This window comes from Balaenoptera ricei, chromosome 8 (genome assembly GCF_028023285.1).
Source record: "Balaenoptera ricei isolate mBalRic1 chromosome 8, mBalRic1.hap2, whole genome shotgun sequence".
In the NCBI taxonomy this organism is placed as follows: Eukaryota; Metazoa; Chordata; class Mammalia; order Artiodactyla; family Balaenopteridae; genus Balaenoptera; species Balaenoptera ricei.
The window spans coordinates 87,755,068-87,774,750 of NC_082646.1; the positions used below are offsets into that span (position 1 = coordinate 87,755,068).

Consider the following 19,683-nt stretch of genomic DNA (forward strand, 5'->3'; position numbering starts at 1 on the left):
CAGTAGTTGTGGTGCACGGGCTCAGTAGTTGTGGCTCGCGGGCTCTAGAGCACAGGCTCAGTAGTCGTGGCGCATGGCCTTAGTTGCTCCGTGGCATGTGGGATCTTCCCGGACCAGGGATTGAACCCGTGTCCCCTGCATAAGCAGGAGGATTCTTAACCAGTGCCCCACCAGGGAAGTCCCAGACTGTATTTTAAAAACTTTTTACAACCCAGTAAGATGGCTAACAACCCAATTTTTTTTAAAGGGCAAAATCTTTGAACAAACTTCACAAGAGAAGCTACAAGAATAGTCTATAAGCATATAAGAAGATGCTCCTCATCATTTGTTATTAGGGAAATGCAAATTAAACCACAGTGAGATACCACTTAACCTACCTAGAATAGCTAAAATTAAGAAGACTGAAAAGATCATGTGGTGACAAGGATGTAAAGCAAAACGGAATGTTGATTAATTACTGATGCTAATGTAAAATGGTACATGCGCCTACCTTATCACCCAGTAATTCCATTCCTGGATATTTAACTTAGAGAAATGAAAGTATATGTCCACAAAAGACTCGTATACAAAATGTTCGTAGTACATTTATTCATAGTAGCTTCTAACTAGAAACAATCCAAATGTTCATCAGTAAATGAATGGATAAACATAATTGTGATAAATTCATATAATTCAATGAAAAGGAATGACCTACTTATGTATGCAACAACATGGATGTATCTCAGAAACATTATGCTGAAATGAAAAAAAGCCAGACACAAAAGAGTACAGACTGTATGATTCCATTTATATGAAATTCTAGGACAAGCAAGCCTAAATTTTCATAACATTAGGTTTCTCAGTGGTTGTCTGGGGCGAGGGGTGAGATGAAAAAGATATTGACTGCAAAGGGGCATGAGAAGCCTTCTGTTGTGATGGAAATGTTCTGCAAGTTGGTTGGGATTATGGTTATACTGGTGTGTACATTTATCGAAAAATGTGTACACATTGAACTGTACACTTAAAATGGGTGCACTTTACTGTATGTAACTTACACCTTAAGTTGATTTATAAAGTTTAAAATAGATTTTAAATTAATCCTAAAATTGAATCTTCAAACTAAAACAATCATTTACTTAACTTTCACATCAGTATTCTAACTGTATATACTTAATGGGACATGATCTTGAGACAGAAAGTACTGTGAAGAAATACTTAACTTTACTTGATGGTTTTGTTTTTGAAAGAGGTTGTGTTACAGTATTTTCGGATAGAGCTAATGAGTAAATATGTTGATGTATCAGTAGTTGTGAACTGGGATTCTGACTGTAGGAAAAGGGAAATACATGTGAAATGGAGGAAGGTGAGGAATACTACATTGGATTTGAGTTAGAGTTGTCATTATGAACTCATGTTTTTAAAAAGACATGTATTTCCTAGCTTTGTCCACTTAAAGGGCCTAGAAGCAGTGACACCTCAGGCATTGAATACACCTGACACCCAGATCTTGGTTTCAAAATGCCATTGCCCACTAAAAAACTCCGAGTAGAAATGGTTGATTTCAGGTGTGGTACAGGGTTAAAAAACCAAGGTGAACCTGAAGCATCTTGTGCTAGGAGGTAAGAATGTGTCTGAGCACCAAGGAGGATATGTCAAAAGGAAACAAGATTGAAGGGACACTATAAATTAAATATGAAGAGTCTACAATGATATTTTTTTTAAGCACAACGTATACACATTAAAAAACATATTAGTATATTTTTTATATATTATATTTAAGTATGTATATAGATAAGAGAGAGAAAAGGGGAAAAAATCTAATTTTTATTTTATAGAAGAATGCTAACTTTTAAATATGGAAGGTAGTGTAATTAGAAGACTACTGTTTCTAATCTTCAGTGCAGTAATTGAAATGAAGATCATGAATGCAGGGCGTCTGAAACCATTAGCTGTTGGGACAAGATACTGACACTGTCTTAAGTAACACCTCACAATTGCATACTTATTTCAAAGAGAAGAAATAACTACATTGAGAGATCTGACAGTACCTTAACCACTTCAAGTTTAGCATCACCAGTGAGACAGACTGACATTATGTGTGTCCTCATGAGTGCAATAAGAATTACGAAGCATCATTATGTACTTCTCATGAAGTAGCAATCAGACAAATCCAGAATTTGGGATAGCTTACGTTCAGCTGACTTGGATTCCTCAAAATAAAAAGTCCATGTCATGAAGTCAAGGCAAAAGGGGTCTGGCATTAGAGGCAGAGTGGAGGCACTGTTCTAAATGTAAAGAGACATAACCAAATATAATTGTTGAATTTTGATTGCATCCTACAGAGAGCTTTAAAATATCAAACATTTTGACAACAATTGAGGAAAATTGGAATGTGACCTCTGTATTACATGTTATAATGACAGTGTTGAATTTCTTCAAGTCTAATAATGATACTTGGTTATACAGCTGAATGTCCTATTCCTAGGAGATGCAACTGAATTATTTAAGGATACAGTTTCTTGATGTCCACAAGTTATTTTCAAATAGATTAAAAGAAAGTAGTATATATGTCTGTGTATAAAGATAAAACAAATATAACAAAATGTTAACAGTTGTTGAAACTTAAGTGATGGGTATACAGGTTATTCATTGTACTGTTTCAGTTTTTCTGTGGGTTTAAAATATTCAGAATAAAAATCAAGGGGAGAAAAATATCTCGTTCTGAATTACTCTCAAGATGTATAAGCTTGAAATTTTCTAGGAGAGTTATTGGGAAATAGTGTTAATTATCAATTCATTTGAACTATCTACTATATTCCAGAGACTGTTAGAATTAGAGGGACTTTAGAGATTATCCTATCTGGGTCCCTTATTCATACAGGTGAGGAGATAAGTCCAACAGTAATAGAGTCACTTATTGAAATCACATGGTAAGCCAGTAATAGCACTTGGACAGTGAATTCAGCTCTCCTATTTTCCAGGATATTGCTCTTCCCAATGTACCATGTTACCTCTTCCAGTAAAAGGACTTTGTTTTAGGTAAAGTTGAACTAAGAAAAATGCTGTGTATTACTTTTCTTCCCAGTGTATCTTCAATATGTTCCCCCACATTTTGACAGTATTGTCAGACTGTGTTTGATCTCTTGATCTGTAGGTCAGGAATTTAGTCAAAGACTTATGCTACTTTTCATAATTGCTCTCCTAGAAATTTTTTGATCATCTGGTTTGAGCTGTGTGTTTTTTGTCATTTATTTTTATCATCCTCTAGTTTAAGCTATGAAGAAGGACATCCTTCTCACTCTGAAACAGATCTCCTTCAGAGACAGACTTTTGCAGCCTCTCATCAGCTTCCTGGATATGCTGCCACACCTCAGCCAACCGGTAAAAATTCTCTTGTGAAATATACCACAAATCTGGGTACATTTAGTGAATAAGCAGAAAAATCAATTTTCACATGTTGGGTTATGAAAGTATACAGACATAACAGTTTCATGGGAAATGTTAAAATGAAAATGAGATTAAAAGCTTTGTCTTTTACTGCTAGGGAATATCTGTATAACTAATTAGTAGGGAGATCTTTTTTTCATGCATCTCTGTAGATTTTAAATTATAATTATGCTTGAGCAAATTAATATTTGTTGCTATTCATAATAAAACAGTTTAGGATTGTAGAACTTCTGGCCTCAAATGTCAGAGATTCCTTTTTAAAATAGGATCCAGAATATCATTTTATATTAACATATATTTTTACTTTGGGATACATTTTATCTTCAAATGTAGGTCTTTCTGGAATATTTGATACTAGTGTGAACAATGCCAGCACTAACACTAAAGAATCTTCAGTGATGAATTTTCTCTCTGCTGTTGAATCCCGAACTGCTCAGGCTGCTTCTTCAGGAACTACTCTTTTACCACAATTCAGGGCCCCATCCTGGCAGACAGGTGATTCTTTGTTTTCAGAATTTTTAAGTCCTTTAAAAATATGGATAAAATTTCACTTTTGATAGTCTTGTCATTATAGTAGTGTGGCTGAGAGTGATGTTAATTACTGATTTTCCAGTGAACTTTAAAACCTGGAATTTTTCACTATTTTAAGGTGGACAAAATTCAAGAAATTGTTACTAGCAGAAATTCAGTTTTAGCACTCTGATGAAAACTAGCAAGTTGAAGAAGGCAGGTAATTGTTAAAGATAAATCCTAGATATAAAGTTTTTATCTAGCAATTTAAGTAGTTACTTGTTTACTTGAGAGGAGGAAAGATTAAATTTTTATTTTTATCTTTTTTTCCTATTTCACCTTTATAGAGGTGTAATTGACATATAAAACTGTAAGATATTTAAAGTGTACATTGTGGTGATTTGATATACATTTACATTGTGAAAGAATCCCCACATCTGGTTAATTAACACAGCTATCACTTCACATATTTATCTTTTGTGGGGGGCGGTTGGTGAAAGATTAAATTTCATTTCTTTTAGTGACTTTGGGCTGGATAGGTGTGGTACAGTAAAAAAAACAGTCTTGGAACTGATTTCATCATTAGAGTTATGTAAAGTTATCCTTAACTGAACAGAGTAAGTCAGTCTTTAATAAAAGCCATTAAAAGTTGATATATTATGTACTTTTCTTTTTAAATTTTATTTATTTATTTTTATTTTTGGCTGCGTTGGGTCTTCGTTGCTGTGCACGGGCTTTTTCTCTGGTTGGGGTGAGCGGGGGCTACTCTTTGTTGCGGTGCGCGGGCTTCTCATTGCGGTGGCTTCTCTTGTTGTGGAGCACGGGCTCCAGGTGTGTGGGCTTCAGTAGTTGCGGCGCACAGGCTTAGTTGCTCTGTGGCATGTGGGATCTTCCCCGGACCGGGGCTCGAACTATGTCCCCTGCACTGGCAGGCGGATTCTCAACCACTGTACCACCAGGGAAGTCCTATTATGTAGTTTTCTATTTTATTTTTCTTATTTCATTTTTCAACTGTTTCCCCCCTGCCAAAATTGTTTGTATATTTTTTTATTCTTTGCAGGATGACAGAAAGGTTAGGTTTTTTTTAAGGTTTCATTTTAAAGAATATATTTTTAAGTAATAGCTATAGGAAATAATATTTTACATTCTGATGTAAACTCCATTAATAGAGCTTCTCCGTATGTCTTAGAAACATTTTTTCTGCTTCCAAAGAAACAATGTTTTAGTATGAAATAAAGCAATATTAAAAAACACAATAAGGGACTTCCCTGGTGGTCCAATGGTTAAGAATCCGCCTTCCAACGCAGGGGATGCGGGTTCAATCCCTGCTTGGGCAACTAAGCCCGCACACCACAACTAGAGAGCCCGCGGGCCACAACTGCTGAGCCTGCACGCTCTGGAGCCCACGTGCCACAACTAGAGAGAAGCCCATGCGCCACAACAAAAGATCCCATGTGCTGCAACTAAGACCCAATGCAGCCAAATAAATAAATAAATATTAAAAAAATAAAACTACACAATAGCTTTAATTTTTGCTTCCTGGAATAATTTTACATTACATGTATTTAGTTAGACTTTCTATCTCAGTTTCTATAATTACATTATTTTAAACATTAATTCTAAGCACTATTTATTCCTTCAAGAGTAGCTAGATATTTTCTGTCCTTGTAACGGTAATCCTTTTTCTGTCTGCATTGCGAGGCTTGTGGGATCTCAGTTACCTGACCAGGGATTGAACCTGGGCCCCAGCAGTGAAAGTGCCGAGTCCTAACCACTGGACCTCCAGGGAATTCCCACTTTTTTGACATTTAATGGAAAGAGGTGAAAGAAGAATATTTTTGAAAAGGGCCAGAGAATCTTTTTTCCCCAATTTTGCCAAAATGAAAAAGAATTTTTTTTAATGGAAATTCACTAAAAAATGTGTAAACAGACTTAGAGAACGAACTTATGGTTACCGGGGGGAAGAGTAGAGGGGAGGGATAGACTTGGAGTTTGGGATTGACATGTACACACTGCTATATTTAAAATAGATAACCAACAAGGACCTACTGTATAGCAAAGGGAATGCTGCTCAATGTTCTGTTAATAACCTAAATAGGAACAGAATTTGAAAAAGAATAGCTACATGTATATGTATAATTGAATCATTTTGTTGTACACCTGAAACTAACACAACATTGTTAATCAATGGTGCTCCAATATAAGATAAAATTTTTTTAATGTAAACAATAAAAAAGTGTATAAAATGGAAAGTGATAGTTCCTAATTACAGTCCCCCTTTTTAGAGAAGAGTTAACAGTTTGGTATTTACTCTTCTTTAATATCTTTGTACATCAAAACTTTTTTTGTATATCCACCTAAGCAATGTTTATAGCATCAGTATTATTAGGATATGCCATAATTATTTTACCAGTCTCCTGTTGATGGATATTTAGGTTGTTTCTATCTGTTATTCACAGTAACTATAATGAATATCTTGTTTGAATCTTTGTGTCCACTTATTTCCATAGGGTAAATTTCTAGAAGTGGAACTTTTGGATCGCAAGGGTATAACATGTTTTTACTTTTGCTGTATGTGGCAAGAATGCTGTCCTGAAATGTTAATACTCTCTTCTTGACAGTGCTTTATTAATTTCTGATTAGCTTTTTTTGATAAGCATGCATCTATTGTTATTAGAAGTTGTTCATAGGAAGTCAAAACTTGAAATGCAAGGAATTTTTTAAATGCATTTATTTTGATAAAAGAAACTTTGCACTGTTAATCTCACTATTTCAGATTTATTACGTTAAATGTAGGCAGTTCAGTTTCAGTTTTAATGTTATGAACATTTTAGTTTGTCCATTGGTATTTTGCATTGGGATTTCAAGGGAAATTAATCATTAGAGATTATGTACATTTTTACTGTTTTCTTAATTATCAAATGACCTTATCTGACTATATATATGTATAATCTCATATTTATGTAACAATCATACATATGAATTGCTGATACCTTTGTAATTTTGTTCCTGCCTTATGAAAGCTAGCTATTTTGAAATGTATTTTTGAAAATTTATGTGCAGAACTAATTTGTCAGGCTTTTCAGTTTTAAAGAGATTTTGATGGATTGAAGGTCATATAAGTTTTATAAGTCTGTATTATGAAAGCAGATATAAGTGTTTGTGCTGTAACTGCATGAGCATATTTGTTTTCTTTTCGTAGGTATGCATTCCTCAGCAGCAACTGAGCTGTTTGTTACTGGACCTTTGCCAACCACTGGAGCACTTCCACCCTCTGCCCTCTCTGCTTATCAGCATCCCACCACCTTCAGCAATAGAAACTTTGCCACCACCTCACCTTTGGTGCTTCAGGATTCAACTTTTAACACTACATCAAATGGAATTTTAAATCCTCATGATCCTTTGCTGCAAATCAAGACTTCCCAGGGAACTGTTCCAACCGCTTTGGCATTTGAGCGCCTGGGCAGTTCTGCGATAAGTAACAGCATACCACCTCAGTCTTCAACATACCGCTCAGCTCAAGAGTCTGCACCCCATCTTCTACAACCTCAATTTAGTTTGTTGCCTTCAGCACTTGGAGGAGCCCAGCAAACTCCTCAAGCCTACGGTTCAACTCTCTTTACTAGTTCTACTGCTTCCATTGAAAGAGCTCTTCTTCGAGAATGTAGTGTTATTAAACACCATCAGCGGCCTTCAGGTACCCAGTCTATTCAGGCACAACTGACTGGTTCACAGCATTCCTTACACGGTTATCTATCAAATGCAAGTGTGGTTAATTTTCAGGAAACAAGCAGGCAGTCATCTTTATCCTGTAACCCAATTGGAGATTCTACTCAGGTGAGCAATGGAGGATTGCAACAGAAGACCTCCCAGGTCTCAGTGGAACTTGCTCAGTCCTATTCATCTGCAATTCCATCATCAGGGTATCCTCCTTCTACTACAAAAGTAAAAAGCTGTTCTACAAAACAACCACTAACATCAACCAAGTCCCCCAAACCTCAAAGTATAATTCCTCCTGTGCAAACACTAAGCTATTCCAAACCTTTACATAACCAGAGTTCTGTAATATCAGGCCAAGCACAAATTTATTCTACAGCGCAGCTACCAAGCCTTTTATCAGTTAGTCAGTCTCAAAATTATGGTTTAGTACAGCCACATAATGTGCCATCTATTGTTCATTCACATGTTTATAGGTCCAGCAAAGTTGAGAAGTTGCCATCCTTATATAAAACATTGACTTTTTCTGGGTCATCTCAGACTATAACTTCTGAAAATCCAACACTTAATTATTCTTCTGATCAGCAAGAGGTATTATCTTCAGTTACAAATGAGAATTACCCTGCTCAAACAAGAGATCTATCTTCAGTTAGCCAGTCTCAGAGTTACTCATCTGGTCACTCTCAGGGTTTATCACCAGTTAGTCAGACACAGGTTAGTTATTCATCTCAGTCACAAGTTTTGTCAGTTGTTAGTCCTTCAGAAAGCTATGCTTCAGGGCAGACCCTAACATTAACAGCCCCTTCTCTTTCTTATTCTTCTGCCTCTCGGGCTCAGAATATGCCAGATTCTAGCCCAACTCAGAATTATATTTCTATGCATTCTTCCCAAAATGCTCAGACTCAAGGGTCATCATCTCCCCAGTCCCAAAAGTTTTTGCCTGTTGTCCAGTCATCATCTTTTGCGTCCTCTACTCATTGTCAGACATTACAGAATAACATACCTTCCCCTGATCCAAAGTCTTACGCTGAAAGAAAACTTGACTCAAATGTGTATACATCTTCAAAGCAAGAGGATGATTTTCCAATGCAAGAGTTACAGGTATTACAGCCGCAAGTATCTCTTGAGTCATCAACCCAAAGGCTATCTGATGGGGAAATTAATGTTCCAGAGTCAGCTTATAAGGTGTCAAAGACAGATGACAGATATTCCCAGAGCATAATCAGAAGTAATTCCCATCTTGAAGATCAAGTTGTTGGGATTGTTCTACAAGGGCCAAAAAAAGAAGAAAACATAGTTGGTTCAGTGGCACAGCTTAACCAACAAGTTGGCCAAGTCAATAATGCAGCAACCCTTGATATAAAGAAGACAACTAATTTAATGCAAACTCCACAAATAAGGCTGAATACTAAAGACCTAAACCAGCAGCATTCTCTTATACAGAAGGTACATGAAGCCAAGGTCCAGGAGCAGCATGATCAAATAATTAATGCCTCATCTCAGATTCAAATTCCAAATAATGCTTTAGGGCATGGCCATCAGGCATCTCTTCCTAATACACAGGTCCTTTTAGATTCTGCCTGTGATTTACAAATTCTTCAGCAGTCAATACTACAGGCTGGTTTAGGACAAGTAAAGGCATCTCTACAAGTACAGCGTGTTCAAAGTCCTCAACAAATAGTACATCCTTTCCTTCAAATGGATGGTCATATTATTCAGAGCAATGGCGATCATTCTCAGCAGCAACTCCATCCTCAAAATTCTGAAATTATGAAAATGGACCTCTCTGAGTCTTCAAAACCATTACAACAACATCTAACAACAAAGGGCCATTTTAGTGAAACAAATCAACATGATTCAAAGAATCATTTTGTTTCTCTTGGATCAATATGTTTCCCAGAGGCAATGCTCCTCAGTGATGAAAGAAATATTTTATCAAATGTAGATGATATCTTAGCAGCTACAGCAGCAGCTTGTGGGGTCACACCTTCTGATTTTTCCAAGTCAACTTCAAATGAAACCATTCCTGCTGTTGAAGATGGTGATTCTAAATCTCATTTTCAGCAATCATTAGATGTCAGGCATGTGACGTCAGATTTTAACTCCATAGCTGCTACAGTAGGAAAGCCACCGAATATAAATGATATTTCCTTAAATGGAAATCAAGTTACTGTAAACCTTTCACCAGTACCTACTCTTCAGTCAAAGATGACTCTTGATCCACAGCACATTGAAACACCTGGTCAAAATAAAGCTTCTAAAGTAACTTCACCAGTGGTTGGGCCAGGTCATGAAGTCCAGGAGCAAAGTTCTGGCCCATTCAAGAAACAGTCTGCTACCAATCATGAACCTGAAGAAGATAGTGAAGTACCTGTTGATAGTATATTAAATAATAACAGAAATCAAGAGTTTGTTTCTAGTAGTAGAAGTATAAGTGGAGAGAGTGCTACATCGGAGAGTGAATTCACTTTAGGGGGTGATGACAGTGGTGTGTCAATGAACCCGACTAGGAGTACACTTGCACTGTTGGCCATGGCCCAACCTGGGGAGCCAATCAGCGTCAAGATTGAAGAGGAAAACCAAGATTTAATGCATTTTAACCTTCAGAAGAAGAAAACTAAAGGAAAAGGGCAAACTAAAGAGGAAGACAACAGTAATCAAAAACAGCTGAAAAGACCTGCCCAAGGCAAACGACAGAATCCAAGGGGAGCAGATATATATTTGCCGTATACTCCCCCTTCCTCGGAAAGCTGCCATGATGGTTATCAGCATCAAGAAAAAATGAGACAGAAGATCAAAGAAGTAGAGGAAAAACAGCCAGAAGTCAAAACCGGATTCATTGCCTCTTTCTTAGATTTTTTGAAATCTGGGCCCAAGCAGCAGTTTTCCACTCTTGCTGTACGGATGCCTAACAGGACTAGACGACCAGGAACCCAGACTGTTCGTACATTTTGTCCCCCACCACTTCCAAAGACTGCATCTGCAACATCCACAACTTTAGTGTCTGAAACTGGGGGTAACAGTCCGTCAGAAAAAGCTGATAACGAGCTTAAAAACTCGGAACATTTATCTTCACTTTCTTCTGATGAAGATGATCCTGGAGTATGCAGTCGTGATATTTATAAAAGCACCTCTACTACCTTAAATACTTCGGATGCCACTTCTGATAAAAAGAAGAAAACAGGTAAAGTTTTAAAATTTAGATTCATAATTATGGCTTTCCACTTTAATTTTTCTGGCTCTATACCAAGTTTTATGCTTTCTTAGCTTGAAGCAGGCCAAAATGCAAGGGTAGGTATCTTAGAGACTTAATTTTTTAAATGTTCCTTGCCTATAGGAAAGTTCTGAGTTTTAGGCTGAGTAGTTCTGGTTTTTCTCAGCTTTTTACCACATGCAACATAATTTACATAGTGCACTATCCACACTTTTCTAACCTGAGACATTTTGAAGTGGCTCATGGATATGAGGCATTGTATTGAGGGCCATGTTGTTATATAAACTGGCATATTTTCTTGATATGCTAATTTTACCTAAAGATCAACATTTTACTATTAAATATGGTTCTTTTGTGTGCAGCATGCAGATTAATATAATTAAGTTAAAACTTCTAAAATTTTGTGCTGGTTCCGACGTATATGCCCAAATCCTTGGGTGTGTGTTTCACTTTACTCTGTAGTTAAGGGAACATTTCAAGGAACTGTTTTGAGAAGCACTGCCTCATGTAAATGATTGACAAGTAGTATAAAAGTTACCATTTTAAAGAACATGCTGGGCTTCCCTGGTGGTGTGGTGGTTAGGAATCCGCCTGCCAATGCAGGAGACACGAGTTCGAGCCCTCGTCCGGGAGGATCCCACATGCTGCAGAGTGACTGGGCCCGTGTGCCACAAGTACTGAGCTTACACTCTAGAGCCCACGAGCAACAACTACTGAAGCCCGCGCACCTAGAGCCCATGCTTCACAACAAGAGAAGCCACCGCAATGAAAAGCCTGTGCACTGCAACGCAGAGTAGCCCCCGGTTGCCACAACTAGAGAAAGCCTGCCCACAGCAACAAAGACCCAACAGCCAAAAATAAATAAAAATAAAATAAATAAATTTGAAAAAACAAAAGCTTTAAAAAAAAAATAATGCTAAGGAAAAAAGTACTTATAACAGTAAAATAGCTACCACCTCTGTGCCAGGAACTATTAGCAGTGCTGTAAGATGTGCTTTGTTATCTCCAATATACAGATGATATAACAGACTAAATGAATTTTCCAGGTCTATACAGTCAGTAAATGACAGAGCTGAAATCCAAACTCAGGTTTATCTAGTTCTAGAACCTGTATTCCTGCCTACCTCTTTTTTTTTTTTTTTTTTTTTAATTTATTTTTTGGCTGTGTTGGGTCTTTGTTGCTGCATGCGGGCTTTTCTCTAGTTGCGGTGAGCGGGGGCTACCGTTCGTTGCGGTGCACGGGCTTCTCATTGCGGTGGCTTGTCTTTGTTGCGGAGCACACCTGTGCAGGCTTCAGTAGTTGTGGCATGTGGCCTCAGTAGTTGTGGCTCCCGGGCTCTAGAGTGCAGGCTCAGTAGTTGTGGCGCACGGGCTTAATCGCTCCATGGCATGTGGGATCTTCTCAGACCAGGACTTGAACCCATGTTCCCTGCATTGGCAGGCGGATTCTTAACCACTGCACCACCAGGGAAGCCCCTGCCTACCTCTTTTGTATGAATAGAGTGGTGCTTTATGAGTAAAACCTTGTTTTGTGATGTACTTTTCAGCTACTCTCCAGATTTGAGACTACCTTTTTAACTACTAAAGTAATATGAAACAGCTGGTATCCCAAATATTCTATTAGCATAAATTTCTGCTAAAACATTTGTAAAGAATTCTCATTTTGTTATACAAGGAAATTAGCATAATGGAAAATCATTGTTAGAGTCAAAACATTACAGATGTGGCTAATCCTAGTAAGGTTTTACACTCTATTCCCCCAATTCAGAGTTCTTTGCAATTACTGTTATATTCCCTCCTATGTTCCTAGAGCAAACATTTTATAATCTCTGTTATAAAACATGAATCTAGAACTAGTTTCTTCCAGACAACAGTTATTATCTCATTTTTAGTTAAAAATCACCACCATCAACCCGATCCTTACTAATAGGTCTTTGAAGTTCTCCCTTTACCATCCCCATTGCCTCCTCATCTGTGAGAACTCATCATCTCTTGCTTGGACTATTGCAACAGACTTCTCATTAGAATCCTTCCCATCAGTCTCTACACTAGTCCGTCCTCCACATTGTCATCACACTTATCTTTATAAAAAAGGAAAACCAATTGTTACTTCTCTGCTTTGAAATGCTTCTTGTTGCTCCATGGGAAAAAATTAAAATAATGTGTAAAAATTCTCCCTTTCCATGTTTCACTCTTGCTCCACCCTTTGCACTCCCCCTCTTCTGTGACAACTGAATTTCTCATTGTTCCTTGGACCTGTGAGCCCCTGTCACAATTGTGCTCCTTTTGGGCAGGTTTTTCTCTACCTAGGCCTTCCTCTTGATTTTTTAGCCCAGCAGACACTTAGTTATCTTTGAAGACCATCTTCAAAGTCACTTTGTGGAAGTTACTCCTGGCAGAATTAGTGCTTATATCCTCTAAATTCCCACAGCCCTTAAATATTTCTGAAGGGCAGAAGTTTTAAATTGCAGCAAGGTCTAGTTTATCCATTTTTCCTTTTATGATTTGCACTTTTTGTATCCTAAGAAATCTTTGCCTAGCCCATAGTCACAAAAATTTTCTCCTGTTTTCTTCTAGGAATTTTAGAGTTTTGCATTTTACATTTAAGTCTAGGGTCCCTTTTGAATTTTTTTTTTTTTTTTTTTTTTGGTATAAGATATGTGGTATGGGTTGAAGTTAATTTTTTTGCACATAGAAGTCCAGCTTTTCCAACACATTTGTTGAAAAGACAGTCCTTTCTCCATTGAGTGCTTTTTGCACCTTTGTCAAAAATTAATTGTATGAATTCATATTTGTATGAATCTATTTCTGGACTCTCAATTCTGTCACATTGATCTATGTGTTTATGCTTTCACCAGTACCACACTGTCTTAATTGCTATAGCTTTACAGTAAATCTTGAATGAAATAAGGCAGTGTGAGTCTTCCAAATTTGTTCTTTTTCAAAATTGTTTTGCCTATTCTAGTTCCTTTCCTTTTCCATTTAAATGTTCAAGTCAGCTGTTGGTATCTACAAAAAAATCCTTCTGGGATTTTGATTTCCTTGAATCTGTGGCAATTTGAGGAACACTAAACTGTTAACAATATATTGAGCCTTAATTCATGCACACATGTGATTTCTCTCACTAGTCTTGTGTAGTTTTTGGCATATAGATCCTGCTTTGTTAGATTTATTCCTAAGTTTTTTGGGGTGCTATTTATTGTAAGTGACACTTTCTAAAATTTTCAAATTCCAATTATGCATTAGTAGATTATAAAAATAGTTATTTTTTATACATTGATCTTAAATCCGCACAACTGATTTATTTTAAGATTTTTTTAATGGGAATTCCCTGGCGGTCTAGTGGTTGGGACTCCGCGATTCCACTGCAGGGGGCACAGGTTCGATCCCTGGTTGGGGAACTAAGATCCCATAAGCAATGTGGCATGGCCAAAAAAAAAAATGGTTTTTAAAAATTAGATTCCATAGGATTTTCTATGTAGAAAATGATGTCATCTGCAAATAAGGATAGTTTTATTTCTTCTTTTCCAGTCTAATGCCTTTTTCATTCCTGTCTTAATATACAGGACTTCCTATACAGTGTTTAATAAGAGTGCTGAATGTGGACATCCTGAACATGTTCTTGATCTTTGGGAGAAAGAAATCAATCTTTCACCATTAACTATGATGTTCACTGTAGGTTTTTGTAGATGCCTTTTTTTATTGCATTAAAGAAGTTCCTTATATTTTATAGTTTGCCAACAGTTTTTATAATAGAATGGAGGTTGAATTTTGTCAAATGCTTTTTCTTCATCTATTTAAATGATCATGTAGTTTTCTTCTGTAGTCTGTCAGTATGGTAAATTACATTGATTGTTAAATGTATCTGTGGCCTTGCATTCTCAGGATAAACTCCACTGACTGTGATGTATTATCTCATTTATACATTGATGGATTCAATTTTCTAATTTTTTTGCATCTGTGTTCACAATGAATATTAGTCTGTAGTATTCTTTTTGTAATGACTTTGTCTGGTTTTGGTATCTGGTTATTGCTGACCTCATAAGTGAGTTGGAGAGTATTCCCTTCTCTATTTTCTGCAAGAGATTGGGTAGTATTGTTTCTTCCCCAAATGTTTGGTTGAATTTGCTAGTGAAACCATCTGGACCTGGAGTTTTCTATGAATTAAATTTCTCTGACAGAACTATTCAACTAGTCTATTTCTTCTTGACTGTGTTTCGTATCTTTGAAGGAATTGGTCCATTTCATTAAGTTGTCAAATTTATGAATATAGAGTTGTTAGTAGCATTTCCTTGTTATCTTTTTAATTTCTGTAGGTCCTGTAGTGACTCCCACTCTTAGTCTTTTTTTTTTTAATAAAATATGGCCTTTTTAAAAAAATGTTTATTTATTTATTTTTGGCTGCACTGGGTCTTTGTTGGTGCACGTGGGCTTTCTCTAGTTGCAGCGAGTGGGGGGGCTACTCTTCATTGCGGTGCATGGGCTTCTCATTGCAGTGGCTTCTCGTGTTGCGGAGCATGGGCTCTAGGCATGCGGGCTTCGGTAGTTGTGGCACACAGGCTCAGTAGTTGTAGTGCACGGGTCCCACTCTTACAGTCTTGATGTTGGTCATTTGTGTCTTCTCTCTTCATCTTCGTTAGTCTAGATAGAAGTTTATTAATTTTATTGATCTCTTCAAAAGACCAGCTTTTAGTGTCATTGATTTTTCTCCTTTGTTGACAATTTCACTGATTTCTGCTATTTTCATTAATTCCTTTTTCTGTTTGATTTTGGTTTATTATACGCTAGTACTTTTTTTCTAGTTTCATATGGTAGAAGCCTAAATTGCTGATTTCAGACCTCTATTCTTTTCTGCTTTAAGCATTTAATGTTACAAACTTCTCTCTAAGCCCTGCTTTAGCTATATCCCACAGATTTTATTTTTATTATTTGTTTTTATTTTCTTTTGTTCCAAAAGTTTTAAAAATTCCATTTGGTGCTTTCTTTTTGATCTATGAGTTATTTAGAATCATATTTAAAGATATTCAAATATTTGGGAATTTTCCAGACATCTGTCCTTTATTGATTTCTACTTTGTGTAATTTCAATTCTTTAAAATTTTTAAGGTTAGCTTTATAGCCCAGAATATGGTTGATCTTGATAAATGTTCCAGTGCACTTTAAAAGAATGTGTATTCTGCTGTTGTGTGGATTGTTGTATAAATGTCAATTAGATCAAGTTGGTTGTTAATGCTGTTCAGATTCTTCTCCTTGCTGATTATCTGTTTACTTGTTCTGTCAATTACTGCGAGAGGATTTCCAAAGCTTCCAAGTATGCTTGTAGATTTGTCTGTTTTGCTTTTCATTTCTATCTGTTATTGCTTTGTGTATTTTGACCTCTGTTTTTAGATATGTACACAGTTAGGATTGTTAAGTCTAGCAAATTGACCCTTTTATCAGTATATAATATCCTTCTTTATCCTTGGTAATAATCTTTATTCTGAAGTCTACTTTGTCTGTTATCAGTGTAGCCTCTCCAGGTTTCTTTTGATGAATTGCATGTATATCTTTTTCCATCCTTTACCTTTAACCTATCTGTGACGTTATATTTAATGTGGGTATTTTGTAGACAGTATATAGTTCAATTTTGTCTTTTTTTAAAAAACTGTAATCTCATAATCTCTGTCTTTCAGCTAGTATGTTTAGACCATTTACATTTAATGTAATTATTGATATAGTTCAATCTTCCATTTTATCATTTTCTGTTTCCCCCCTTTTTTGTTCCTGTCTCCTCTTTCCTATCTTTAAAAAAAAATTATTTGAACTTTTTACCATTTTATTTTTAAATTTATCTCTTTTTTTTTTGGCTATATCTTTTTGTATTATGTTTTTAGTGGTTGACATAGTGATTACAATCCACTTAGTTAATATTTTTGCTACTTAAAATGTAAAAACCTAAAAATCATAGAGATCTCTTTACCCTTGCCCTTATGTTATATATATCTGTCCTATATATTACCTCTACATAAGAAGTAATTTTTGCTTTCAACAGTCATATATATTCTAAATAACTTAACAGGAGCAAAATAGTCTATTATATTTACCCAGATAGTTATAATTGCTGTTGCACTTCCTTTATTCCTGATGTTCCAGGTTTCCCTCTGGTATCATTTCCTTTCAACACAAAGAAGTTTTCCATTTTTAAGACTTTTTCTTTGATTTTCAGGATTGTAATTATTTGTCTGGATAAGGTTTATCCTGTTTGGAGTTCATTGAGCTTTTTGATTCTGTAAAATGTATATCTTTTTCCAAATTAGAGAAGTTTGGGGGCGTTATTTTTTTCTGCACCCATCTCTTTCTCTCCTATGGGACTCCAATGACATAAATGTAAAATATTTTTATATTGTTACTCAGGTTCCTGAGGTTCTGTTTATTTCTTTTTCAATCTTTTTTTCCCCCTCTGTTCTTCAGATTGTATAATTTCTGTTGGTCTGTCTTCAAGTTCATTGACTTTTTTGCCTTCTCAATTCTGATACTGAGCCTATCCAGTGAATTTTTTATTTCAGATTTTTTTTCAATTCTAAAATTTATATTTGGTTCTTTTTTCTAGTTCCAGTTTCTCTGCTGAGAACTTACATATTTCCATTCATTTCAAAAGTATGTTCACCTTACCTCAGGGAGCATGATTATGATAGCTGCCTTCAAGTCTTTGATAATTTTAACATCTGAGTCACCTTAGAGTGGCATCTGCCAATTATCTTTTCCCTTTGAAGATTGGTCACATTTTTCTGGTTCTTAATATATTGAGCAGTCTTGGATTATATCCTGGACATTTTGAGTACAATACTGTAAGACTCTGGGTTCTATTAAAATCCTCTGCAGAATGTTGATTTGTTTTGTTTTAGCAAGCAGTCAGACCATAAGTTCTGTCTCACCTTTTGAGTGATGGTCTGAAGTTAGTTCAGTTTTCAAAGCCTTTGCTCTGGTGCTTTGGATCTGTCGGAGCAGTTAGTCTGGAACTTGGGTGGATGGTAGAGTTTGTTATAGTTTAGATCTCAAAGACTTTGCTATACTAGTTTGGGTCTATTCTGCATATGTGCAGTTTAGGCATGAAACTAAGATTTGTGTGGGTTCATGCACAGAATTAGAGGATACCACTCTCCAGTTCTCTCTTCCTTGGGAATTTCCCTACATGCCCAGCTCTCAGGGTTCCCTTTCCCAGACATTTGGCTAGAAAGCTGGAATTTTCCTTGGATTTTTTTTTAGCTGATTATGCTTTAACACAGTTCTGTACAACTAGGACTGCCCTTGGGGCAGCACATTGAGAGAAGAGAAAAAAGGACAGGGAATCCTCCTACATGTTTTCCCCCAACTTTATTGAGATATAATTGACATACAACATTTTCTACTCTCTTCATGCCATAGGAGCCCATGCCCCATCCAGGTGCCTCTGGTACACCAAAAAGACAGGTCTTCTGTTCGGGTTTAAAATGTCAGGTTTACTGCCTCTGCGTTGCAGCTCTGTGACTTGGGTTGCCCTTGGGGCAGGGCTGGGAGAAAGAAAGAGAAGAAAAAAGAAATGACAGTGGCCCCCCACATTCTCACTTTGCATGGGGCTCCTTTCCCCACTCCTCTGTCCAGAAAGACAGATTTTCTTGGAGTTTATGTTGTCTGTGTCCTGTGTAGTTCTGCATAGGGGCCACCCTCTAGTCAATGCTAGGTGATAAGAGAGGAAGGAAAGTGAGGAAACACCTCTATATAAAGATTATTTCAGTTTGGGCTTCCCTCCCCAGTCTGCCTGCAGTTACTAACTTTGCAGAGTCTTCACGTAGTTGCATTTTATGTTTTGTCCAGAGTTTTTATTTGTAATAAGTAGGTCTAGTGGACTTAACTTCATCTTGGTTGGCACCAGAAGCCTTTCATGAATTTTTAAAAATTTATTGTCTTACAGGTTACAGTCGTTATTTCTGATGCTCAAACTGTCCTGTAACGGGCCAGTAGGAGCCTCTTCAATGTTTTGAGATTTTGATTGTGATTACATTGAATTCATAAATTAATTTTAAGGGAGAATTGTTATCTTTACAATATTGTCTTCTCATCCACTTATGGAATGTAGTGTTTTTCTACTTATTCAGATCTCATTTTATGTCTTTTAATATCTTATCATTTTTTCCACATAGATATTCTATATTATAGTTTTACTAGTATTTTAAATATAATTTTCCCCATACTGTTCTCTCATTGGTTACTGATAATATATGGCAATGATTGATTTTTGTGTCTCCATCGTGGGTTTCGCATTTTTGTTGAATTTCTATTTTAACAGTTTTTCCACCTGATTCTCTTGCACTCTTAAGCAGATAATTATATCTTCTAAAAATAATGGTAACTTATCTGTTTCTTTTTTTTTTTTTTTGGTAACTTATCTTATTGGCTCAGGCCTCTGTTGTTTAATAGTAGCAATGATAGCAAGCATCCTGGCCTCCTTCTTGATATTTAGTAAAATATGTAGTGTTTGACTATGAAATATATTTGTCAGTTTCTAGTATACATACTCTTTAAGAAGATATCCTTATGTTTTGAAGTTCTTAAGATTTTTTAAAAATTAACAGTGAGCATTGAATTTTGTCAGATGCTTTTTTGAGCTGTTTCTGATAAATCTGCTTTCTTTTACCCCCACATTCATCTATTACTTGATTTCTTAATGCTAAACCTCTTTGTAAAAATTTCTACCATGAACTCTGCTAGGTCATGATGAATTGCTTTAGTCCACTGTAAGATTTAAGTTGCTAGTATTTTATTTGGGATTTTTACACCTAGATTCATAAATGAAGTGAA

General features: G+C 36.2%; 1 protein-coding gene across 5 annotated transcripts in view; it reads left to right on the forward strand.

Moving 5' to 3' along the window:
• QSER1 (glutamine and serine rich 1) overlaps positions 1-19,683 on the forward strand; it is an 85,035-nt gene that overhangs the window by 37,144 nt on the left and 28,208 nt on the right. For 4 of the 5 annotated variants that reach the window (XM_059931345.1, XM_059931341.1, XM_059931343.1 and 1 more), the window contains 3 exons: positions 3,248-3,360; positions 3,760-3,921; positions 7,139-10,837. In XM_059931345.1, the coding sequence (XP_059787328.1) occupies positions 3,825-3,921; positions 7,139-10,837 (3,796 nt within the window). In that variant the 5' untranslated portion in view covers positions 3,248-3,360; positions 3,760-3,824. The remainder of the gene's footprint in view (positions 1-3,247; positions 3,361-3,759; positions 3,922-7,138; positions 10,838-19,683) is intronic. The other variant, XM_059931342.1, reaches the window with a different exon arrangement.